The following is an 11,373-nucleotide window of genomic DNA, read 5'->3' on the forward strand; positions in this document are numbered from 1 at the left end:
CCCTTCACTTTATATTCCTGGCACCTTTCCCATCTTCCGCAGCTGGTTTATTCACTGTCCAAAATACTGGCAAAAGAGTCCCCCCATTTTTTCTCTAAGTCTTGGTCTTTACAGCTATTGGAATTTTTATTTCTTGCCAACTGACATCAAGGCTTTGGGGACCATCTGTGGTTTTCATCCAGCTTCCTAAGCTTGTCCTTTCGTGCCTTAATTTGTGTCGCTGTTAGTGCCAAGACTGTGAGGCAGAGAGCTCATCTCTGATGTGAATTCTGGTACCCCATTAAGAGGCTGCGTGTGGGGAGGGCTGAGGAGTAGGGTAAAGAGAAGAGGCTCCACTGATCTTGTGTGAAGACCCGGCTCTGCACAAAAAAGACAGGGATGTGCGTGGATCTTAGAAGCAGGGGTGCGTCAGGGTTCACCATGCAGCATCCACCCCCGAGCATCAGAATGGAAAACAGCCTGCCTCCTAAGACCCAGAGGAGTGAAGTTATGTGCCTGTAATGGCTTTCTGCTTCCACAGTGAAACCCCTGTATGTGTGCTTTTAACATACCTGGTGTTCACAGCGACCGTTTTTAAAAGTCCCAGTTTTATTCACTTGAGCCTAAATTACATGTGTTACTTGGCACCTTTCAGAGGCGGCCTTAACACTAGGATGGCAGCTGCCCTGGGTGCGGGGCTTTGGCAGCCCTGTGGCACTTTGAAACCCTACCTTGCTTGCTCCTTGGAGCTTTTGGTGCAAGACCAGGAGGCGAAGCTGACTCTGCCGTGTCTCTGGGTGGTGAGTGGGTGTCAGCCACTGTGGTGACTTTATCTTCTCATCTACCTTCGTTCAGTCGAGCAGAGGAGAAAACCAAACCTTGCCTCCACTCAGCTGCTGCTTGCTTTTCCTTCCACTTGAATGCTGTCTGTCACTCAAGGAAAGGGCACACCTGCCCTCTGTGACTCTGAGCAGCACTTCGGCCTCCCTTGCTCTGCCTTGGGTCTACCTGAGGCCCTTGGGACCCAACTGGCAGGAGCTGGGCCCACCCTCACAGGAGCTCAGAAGGACTCAGCTTTCTGCCCGCTTTCCAGTTTCCCCCGCTGGACCGTCCCTGCCTTGTGCTTTTCCCTGTTTTAAACGTCTTTCTGATGGTGTGATGTGCAGAAAGGGCGTCTACCCCTGAGTGCGTGGCTCCCAACACAGCCCCGCTCGCGTGTGCTGGGTGTGTGTGCAGGTCCGTTGACTCATGGTGCACGTGTGAGTGGCTGAGGGCCTGTCTGCAGAGTGGCTGTGCTGTCCCCCTGCCCTGAGCAGCGATGGCCTCCGCCCGCCCGCAGCCTCCCCGGTGCCTCCATCTGGTCCGTGTGTAGCGGTGTGTCAGTGAGGTTGTCCTGTGCGTCTCCTTCAAAAGCAGTCAGGCTGAGCATCTGAGTGTGTCTGTAATTGCCACTTGGATATCCATTCCTGTTCCAGTCATTTGGGTTTATGTCTAAATTCCTACTTTGTTTATGTTTGTAAAGTCCTGATAGAGTACAGATAGAAATTGGGGATTGATATTGGAGAATCATCTTGAAAATCCAACACACCCCAAAGTCTGTCTCAGTGAGTCAGGCTGGCCTTCCTGGCCCCACAATGGCCAGTGGGTGGCCCCCTTCCACAGCCTGCTCCTGCTGCAACCAGGAGCACTTGTGAGTCACACTTTCTTATCTCCACCTCTTACTTCCCTGCTGAGAAGTTGTTGAATACATTGGAGCTTCGATTTCCTCATCTGAAGGATGCAGTCAGGACCCCCCCATCTGATTCTTTCTGCCAACTTAACGAGGTAATGAGTATCAAGAGCGGGCAGAGGGTGTGCCCTCCAGCATATTAGCACGTGATCACAGTTGATGCGAAAGTGCCTCTGGCCTTACCTCTGTCCTCAAGGATGAGATTTCAATGTGCCGCTGCCTCCCCTTCAATATACATGAGTCTTCATGGAGCCTTCTGGCCCTTCCAGCTCCTGGGGGAAAGACTGAGGACAGATGACTGTTCTACCACAAATCCGACCGTGTTCACCATCCTCCATTTTAGCCATGTCCAGCTTGGTTTCTATTGTTTTAGCCTTCCTCAGTGCTTTTAATTTTATCTACAGTGCATGACTCAGGGTAAATGAGAACCCCGGCCCTCTGCTCCTCAGACTTTGGGAGGGTTATCTCTTCTGCCTGTGTTTACAGGTCCCTACAGCATCTCCTGAAGGCCCATGCAACTCAAATGTGATCCACTTACCCATGTGACTTCCTTGGTAAAGCTGGTCCCTCCTTCAAGTCCTGTCCCAGAACTTCTGTTCATAAGCTACTGTGGACCTTCTCATCAGACATGCCCACCCTGCACAAAGATTCTCCTGCATCTGAGCACTGAAGAATTGCTGCTTTTGAACTGTGGTGTTGGAGAAGACTCTTAAGAATCCCTTCGATTACAAGGAAATCCAACCAGTCCATCCTAAAGGAAATCAGTCCTGAATATTCATTGGAAGGACTGATGCTGAAGCTGTAGCTCTAATACGTTGGCCCCCCTGATGACCCTCCTTTCGGGGTCTCAGCACCACTGTGTACCCAGGAAGCCCTCACTGGTGTCGCAGTAACACTCAGATGGCCTGTATTATTGGCACCATCTTAAAGAGTGAGTCAGCTGAGTGCAGAGTCCTGCCACAGATCAACCTGCCAAAACTCGGATGATGTGGGGAGCAGGTCGTGCCGCTTGTGGATTGCTTCTTCCTTTTCCCATGCTGTTCAAAACAGTGACCAGAGGGAAGACTGAAAAAAACAAACTTTTAGTCATTTTTTTGAACAGGAAAAGCTTAATGTAAAAAAGCATTAACTATAACAGGTGGTTGGAATATAGGGGAAATTAGCTGCTAAGAGGCAAAGAACTCTAAAAACACAGGAAGAGTAGATACAGGAAGCAGCCTCTATCTTCAGGTCTGAGGCAGGGCACCCAAGGGCAGAACAAGTGTGGATGAGGGTGCCCCCCTCACATACACATCCAGGGCTGAAATTCCTTGGACCTGTTGGAGAGCATACACCCAGGGCCCAGTGGATGAGGGAGAGGTTTGCAGAGGTGCTGCACTGGTAGAACTCTCTGGAAAGCCATACTTAGGGATGTCAGAGAGAACTGCCCAAAGGTGAAACTGCATGTGATACCAGACTGAGAATTTCCCCAAAGTGTGGCGTGCTTGGAAGCTGCCTAGAGGGAGGTGGGCATCATGGGCCAATAGGAGCCTGCTGGGAGAAATCACATACCAGAGTCAGAGACAAAGCCTGTCCCTCCTCTAGTGCGTTGCTGTTGTTCAGTTGCTCAGTCATGTATGACTCTTTGCAACCCCATGTACTGCAGCATGTCAGGCATCCCTGTCTTTCAGCATCTCTCAGAGCTTGCTCAAGCTCATGTCCAGTGAGTCAGTGATGCCATCCAGCCATCTCATCCTCTGTTGTTCTCTTCTCTTCCTGCCCTCAATCTTTCCCAGCATCAGGGTCTTTTCTAATGAGTCAGCTCTTCTCATCAGGTGGCCGATGTATTGGAGCTACAGCTTCAGCATCAATCCTTCTAGTGAATATTCAGGACTGATTTCCTTTACGATGGACTGGTTGGATTTCCTTGTAATCAAAGGGATTCTTAAGAGTCTTCTCCAACACCACAGTTCAAAAGCAGCAATTCTTCAGAGCTCAGCCTTCTTTATTGTCCAACTCTCACATCCATACATGACTACTGGAAAAACCATAGCTTTGACTAGATGGACTTTTGTCAGCAAAGTAATGTCTCTGCTTTTAAATACACTGTCTAGGTTTGTCTGGGGCTTCCCTTATGGCTCAGCTGGTAAAGAATCCACCTGCAGGAGATCTGGGTTCAATCCCTGGGTTGGAAAGATCCCCTAGAGAAGGGAAAGGCTACCCACTTCAGTATCCTGGCCTGGAGAATTCCATGAACTGTATAGTCCATGGGGTTGCAAAGAGTCAGACACAACTGAGTGACTTTCACTCTCACTTCTAGGTTTGCCATAGCTTTTCTTCCAAGGAGAAAGCGTCTTTTAATTTCATGGCTGCAGTCACCATCTGCAGTGATTTTGGAGCCTAAGAAAAGAAAATCTGTCACTGTTTCCATTGTTTCTCCATCTATTTGCCATGAAGTGATGGGATCCGATGCCATGATCTTAATTTTTTGAATGTTGAATTTTAAGCTAGCTTTTTCACTCTCCTCTTTCACCTTCATCAAGAGGCTCTTTAGTTCTTCTTCACTTTCTGCCATAAGGGTGGTATCATTTGCATATCTGAGGTTATTGATATTTCCTCTGAAAATCTTGATTCCAGCTTGTGCTTCATCAAGCCCAACATTCTGCATGATGTACTCTGCCTATAAGTTAAATAAGCAGGGTGACAATATAGCGTTGATATACTCCTTTCCCAATTTGGAACCAGTCTGTTGTTCCATGTCCAGTTCTGACTGTTGCTTCTTGACCTGCATACTGATTCTCAGGAGGTAGGTAAGATGGTCTGGTGTTCCCATCTCTTTAGGAATTTTCCACAGTCTGTTGTGATCCACACAGTCAAAGGCTTTGGTGTAGTCAATGAACAGAAGTAGGTGTTTTTCTGTTATCTCTCTATCATAAAAGCTGGTTCTGACAAAGCTTAGCATCATGCCATCTTGAAAGCTTCATTTGTTCATACAGCTTTAATTGTTCATACAGCTTTGAGTTACCATCTTGTCCTCTCATTTGAACTTGAAGCGTTTATTGTGGGGCATGTCTGATGATAAAAAAAACTTCCTCAACTTTTGATTATCTGCAAGTATCTTAATTTTCTCCCTCATTTTTGAATTAAAGTTTTGCTGGGTACAGAACTCTTAAGTTGCCAGATTTTTTCTTTGAGAACTTTAAATGTATCAACCCACTGACTTCTTGCCTCCAGGGTTTCTGACTAAAAAATCGACTTGTAATTTATTGAGGATCTCTTGTCTGTGATGTCTTGCTTCTCTTTTGCTGCTTTCCAGATTCTCTTTTTGTCCTTTAACAGTTTAATTATAGTGTATCTCAGAGAATTTATTCTATTTGAATTATAGATTCATATCTTCAAATTAGGGAAGCTTTCAGCCATTATTTCTTCAAATAATCTCTCTACTCCTTTTTCTCCTTCTGAGACTCCCTTAATGTGTTTATTTGTCCCCTTTCTGATTTCCCACAGAGCCTCTCTGCTTTCTTCATTTTTTTTTCTTTTCATTCCCTAGACTCAATATTTCAATTCATAGGACAAATTCATATAACAAATATATATTCCTGATTTTTTTCTCCCGCCCTTTCAAATCTGCTTTTGAACCCACCTAGTAAATTTTTCATTTCACTTACTGTACTTCTCAACTTCAGAGTTTTTATTTCAGCATTTTTGTTTCCTTTTTGTAATTTCTGTCTCTTTATTGATATTCTTGCTTTTTCATATATCATTCTCTATCTTAGTCTGTATACCTTTAGCACTTAGAGCATCTTAAAGACCATTATTTCATAATCTTTGTCTAATAAGTCCAACCTCTGAGCTTCTTTAGATACAGTTTCTACTAATGTATTTTGTTCCTTTGAATGGACCATAGTTTCCTGTTCCTTTGTATGACTTTTGACTGTTTTATTGAAAACTGGACATTTGAATCTTATAATGTACCGCTGGAAATCATCTTTTTCTCCTTCTTCTCAGATTTGCCATTTCTTTGCTCTTGAAAAGTTTCTCTGTGCTGGGATCAACCTGAAGAAGTGTAAGGTCTTTTCTGGCCTTTTCTGAGGCTTCATCTTTCCCTGAGCATACCTAGTGGCTTTCTAAGTATTCCCATATGTGCAGTTGCTTCTGAATAGCCTCATCCTTAAATATTTGGCTCCCAAAAGGAGATAAAGAATTTTTTTTTAATGTATTGCTCATTGAAAACCCCTCTGGTATTGGTTGAAACAGTGGTGGCCAGCTCCTATGCTTATACTTCAGAAATCAAAAGCAGCACTGTGCAAAATAGTTATTTCAGTCAGTTTTTGCTAATTACAGTTGTCTGGGTGAAGAGATAGATTCTTGGTGCTTCCTACTCCACTGTATTCCCTGACATTGCTTTGTATTTTTGTCCTTTTAAGATAAATTAGTTCAATTTATATAGATCAGTTCAGTTCAGTTCAGTCGCTCAGTCATGTCCGACTCCTTGTGACCCCATGGACTACATGCCAGGCCTCCCTGTCCATCACCAACTCCCGGAGTTTACTCAAACTCATGTCCATTGAGTTAGTGATGCCATCCAACCATCTCATCTTCTGTCATCCCCTTCTCCTCCTGCCTTCAATCTAATTCAGTCTAACTACTGTTTATTACAGACCAGCCTGTGTGAGATTCTCTGCTGAAAACTGCAGAGGAATAGGAGAAAGGGAACTCAGTTCACCATTTCACAAGGTTAATGATAAGCAGCATAGCAGAGACCCAAGCAGGGTCAGGAGAGGTTCCAAGAAGGAAAGGAAAATAGGCTACAGAATGGAGGTAGCCTTAAGGATGAGCAAAGAGTTAGGGATGGGAGAGTGGGGAAGATGGGGCACAGTGAGCCAGGTAGGAGCTGAAAGCAGACTTCCCTGTAAGAAAAGATCAGACATGGAGAAGAGACAAGATAAACAGAATTCCAGAGGAAGCCCTCTGAGGCACATGTGGTATCACATGGGCTGCCCCCTCCCAGGCCCACTTGCTGCGGGATCCAGGAGCTCTCTTCTGTCACATCTGATCTCCTCTCCACCTACCTGCTGTGAGTCATAAAGGTAGTTGGTATATGAGGGTCAGTCAGACATAAAGCTGGAAAAATCAACTGATGAAGGAAACTAAAATGAAACTTAATCGCAATTCCAGAAGTTAATTACATGATGTGTACAAATCTTGGTCCACACCCTAAGGAAGGTATATAAAAAATGTAGCTTCTTTTATTTTTTAGCAGCTAGCCTAATTTGTGTTTCTTAACTCCATTCTAGTCCATGTTGGATTCCTAATCACTTCAAGAGTTTTTTGCTCCATTTTTCCTGAGTTTGCATCTAAGTTCAGTTGAGGATGCATCTGGTTACTGTGATGTCTGGTTTATTCATCTCTAGGGCTGCTGTAACAACCCTCTAACTGGTGGCATAAGTAACAGACATTTATCCTCCCAGTTCTGAAGGCTAGAAGTCCAAGATCAAGGTATGGAAGACTTGGCTCCTTCTGAGGGTAGTAAGGGAGAATCTAGTGGTTTACTGGCGATCTTTGGCATTCCATAGAGTGTAGAGACATCATCCTGATCTCCGTCTTCATCTTCACATGGCATTCTCTTTGTGGGTGTCTGTCTCCAGATTGCCCCCTTTTTATAATAATACCAGTCATACTGAAGTAGGAACTCACTCTACTCTAGTATGACCACATCTTAACTAATTATGTCTGCAGTGGTCCTATTTTCACGTATTCTGATGCTCTGAGGGTTAAGACTGCAGCACATGAATTTTAGAAAGGACACAGTTCAACCCACAACTTCTTACCCTAGAGCATCTCTGCCTTCTGGTCCCAGCCATGGGATGTTCAGCTCACCTGAACATTGCAGAAAAGATGTCCTTCCTGCAGTTCCACATGGTTCATCAGTGCAAGTCCCTTCCACACCATGGTTTGTGGCACAGAAATACATTCACCTACTTACACTTCAGCCTAGGGTTTGTGGGGAGGTAGTCTGAGGCTTCATCTACCTAAACATGCCATATAGTCATTCTCCCTGAGCTCTAGCTGCCTTCTTTGTACTCTGGGCAGAAAGAAGAAGAAGGGATCCCTCTCTTGTCAAATCTCATAAGCCTTGGAGAGGTTTTACTGTTCCCTGTTCAAACGTTTCTCTGTACCGGGAATCAGCCTGAAGAAATACAAGGTCTCGTCTGGCCTTTGAGATCAAAACTCAGAATGCTCTGTGGAGCCACTAGCATATGTCATCTCTCAAGGCTGCCTCCACTTCAGGGCAAGAGAGATGTTGCCTGGTGTGTTTGAGGTAGGCATGGAGGAATGAACACGCCTTTCCTCCTATTGCAGGTGTTTCCTCAAACACGTTTATGTAGACCGTGGGCTGGCTAGCTATGGCCTATGAGCCAAGTCTGGCCCACCACTGGGTTTTGTAAATAAAGTTTTATTGGCACACAGCCACATCCTTTTGTTTATACACTGTCTTTGGCCGCTTTTGTGCTATAGTGGCAGAGTTGAGTACTTGCATGGCCCATAAATCCAAAAAAATTGACTGTCTGGTCCTTTGCAGAGAAAGTTTGTGGATTCCTGGTATAGATTATTGTGACACAAAAGCCTAAAGACTTTTGCCATCTTCTACTGTCATATCTCTTCTATAAGGCAGTGATCACAGGGTGGTCTTACAGTGTGAAGACAAGAACTGGCAAAGAGGGAAAAGAAATATTCAAAATAAAATGGTTAGGGTGTCAGAATGTCACCTTGCTAACAGGACTTTATAGTTTGTGAAAAGTCATTGAGCAGAGCAGCTGTGATTTGTGCTGGATTTCAGTAAAAAATGTGCCCGGGGAATGGGGGAGGCAGTCTCACCCCATCATGATGTTCTTGGCATCGTGGAAGTGAAGGGGACCATTGAGGTGGCCCCCATGAGAGTCCTAAGAGGACACCAGGGCCTCGCAGAAGAGCTGGGCAGAGCCAGCTTCAGCCAGCCGGGCCAGGGTCCTGCTGCTCCCCAGTGCCCTTCCCATGCGTAGACGTGGCCCCAGGACACATCTGGGTCTGCACAGTTGGTTAAAACCCCAGCCTCTGCACAGAGCATCGAGGACCCAAGACTGCAATCTTGAGCATGTGTGGTCTCACGCTTGTCTGGTAAAGGATGCAGAGCTGGGATCTGGCTGGTCTCTACCCAGAGCCCATGAACAAGTGAATTAATAGTTCTGATTCTTTTCATTATAGAGTAAATGAGAGCTATTTATTTACTCAATGTGAAACAGTGACCTCTGAATTATAGCTAGCAGCCATTTAAAGGTCTTCATTCTGTAGAAGGAAAAAAAAAAACCCACACACGCCAAAAATTCCCCTTGGGGTTTTCAGTGTTACAGATGGTCAAGTTTTAAGTTCAGATGAAAGACAATTCTGGGATCTTGCTGAACTGATCCATCTCGTATCCTATTTCCAGATGACCTTGATTTATAGTTCTTGGATGTATTTTTCTCATGGCTTACTTAACATGTCGTCATTGTGGGGCCAGGATTGCTGAGAGATGGTGTGTAAGAGGAGAGGGGGTGTTGCTTTGGAAACCCTGCGTGCCCCTCCCCCTCCTGGAAAGAGAAGCCACCCATGAGCTCCCCTGCTGTTTCTGCGGCCTGTCTGGTTAACATGAACCCTTCTCTTCCTTCTAGCCCAGGACCAGGAGGCACGCACTGCCTGGGCGCCAGTGTGGAGCACACAGTCTGCGAGAACCTGCCCTGTCCCAAGGGCCTGCCCAGCTTCCGTGACCAGCAGTGCCAGACGCACGACCGGCTGAGCAGCAAGAAGAAGGGCCTGCTCACCGCAGTGGTGGTTGACGGTAAAGGCACAGGGCACATCTTTTCAGGGGAGCTTCCCTCTCCCCTCCCCCAGCGCCGTAAACACCTCCTGGGAAAACCCACAGGCATCCCCACCCCCAAAATCCACCCAGTCCTGCCTGACTCAGCTGTGGACCCGCTTCTTGAGCCATGGGTTGGACTTAGATGACCCAGCTCGGTGAGATTTCCCAAAAGCAGCCGTAAGGCAGGCAGTGGGCCTGATCTCTCCTGCCTGGGTGTGCTGGCAGCCTGCCATCTCATGCCCTGTGCTGCCAGGCCCAGGCCAACCCTGAGAACACAGCTCTGCAGGAGCAGGACAGCGGGTTTGTGCATCTGTTTCTCTTTCCAGTGGCGAAGCCTTCTTGCATTTCTTTACTTGGTTCATCTTGGGTTGGCTCTTACTCTTGAGTGCCGGGGACCAGCCCCGGATGATCCAGGGAATTTGAAGCGGGGATGGCGTCGGCGAGGATCAGGAAACAACTGCTTAATTAAACGTTTATTAAGGATATAAAGAATGGTAAAATAAGGATAGCTCAGCGAAGAAATTCAGTGAAGAAAAGAGGCTGAATAAAATTCCAAAGCAGGGAATTTACATCACCTACGAAGGCCACAGGCGTCCTCCCGTTGTCCCGAAGGAGAGGAGACACTAAAGCCTCCCCGGTCAGAACTTAGAAGCCCAGGCAAAATTAGTAGGCTTGACGAGCTTCCCTGCCTCAGAGGAAAAGTTCAGCTAGAAGGTGAAAGAAAGAACGACGTGGGGAGACCAAATTTCGGTGAACAAAAGGGCATACTTTATTTTCCAAGGTAGTTTTATATCTTAAGTTGTGCATAGAGGATAATGGGGGAAGGGGTAGAGTCATGCAAAGACAGCAGTTCCTGATCCTTATCGAAGCCAGGCTTTCAGACTTATCATATGCAAAAGTTTAGGTGATTTACATCATCTTCTGGCCAGGAGGCCTGTTAACATTTTAAGAAACTTATTTTTCTCTAAAGGTGATTATTCTAAAGACAGGCGCCAGCCTCCAAAAAGCATTGGAGAAAGTTGCATTCCTATAGGGCAAAGGTGAGGTAGGCTCAATCAAGAAAAGAATTAACTCAAGGGTCCAAGGTTACAAACATTGAGGCAACTGCTTACATTTCTATACACCCATTATATCAATCAATACACCGCCAAGGACACAGTAGGTAAGGGATATGGAGACTTAGCAGCAAACATTGGCCCAACAAGTGAAAAACCCTTCACCAATACAATTTCTAATCGATCTTTTAACTACTCAAAGGAATCTGTGTTTAGACAGTTTAGAACATCTCCTGCCTCTCACAATTGGGAGGCTCTGAACAATCACATGTTGCCGGAAAACACCTATTCAGGCAGGCTAGAGGACTTCCAAAGGAGTTTGTAGGTTGAAACACTGTCACACCCAGGAATTATTAACTGGAGCTGTACGCTAACTCTTTTTTTAGAGAGAGGTAGTGGGGGACAGCCCCCCGTAAAGTCAGAGGTGTAGGTGAAAGCACAAAGCAGAAAATAGGCAGACTCTGGTTTTGGGGGTAGATGCTCGAGAATTTCCAGGGGGACTCCTGAGGCTTGATCCCGCCTTTGCGTATGCCAAGCCTCCTTCCTCATGACCTTTGCCAGGGGCGGAGCTCGCTCCCCGCACTTGAGTAGAGTGTTTGTGAAAAAGTTTGTTTTCTTTTAATTGAAGTAACATTGGCTTATAACATTATATAAATGTCACATGTGCAACACCATATTTTTTGCTTGTGTGTACACTGCAGCGTGCTCCCCACGAGAAGTTCCGTTTCCATCCACCACCATACAGTTGACCC

General features: G+C 46.0%; 1 protein-coding gene across 1 annotated transcript in view; it reads left to right on the forward strand.

Moving 5' to 3' along the window:
• ADAMTS17 (ADAM metallopeptidase with thrombospondin type 1 motif, 17) overlaps window positions 1–11,373 on the forward strand; it is a 409,319-nt gene that overhangs the window by 256,776 nt on the left and 141,170 nt on the right. The window contains exon 13 of the mRNA XM_010845854.1: window positions 9,379–9,545. Coding sequence (XP_010844156.1) covers window positions 9,379–9,545 — 167 coding nt within the window. The remainder of the gene's footprint in view (window positions 1–9,378; window positions 9,546–11,373) is intronic.

Source organism: Bison bison, unplaced genomic scaffold (assembly GCF_000754665.1).
Source record: "Bison bison bison isolate TAMUID 2011002044 unplaced genomic scaffold, Bison_UMD1.0 scf7180017864224, whole genome shotgun sequence".
Taxonomy (NCBI): Eukaryota; Metazoa; Chordata; class Mammalia; order Artiodactyla; family Bovidae; genus Bison; species Bison bison.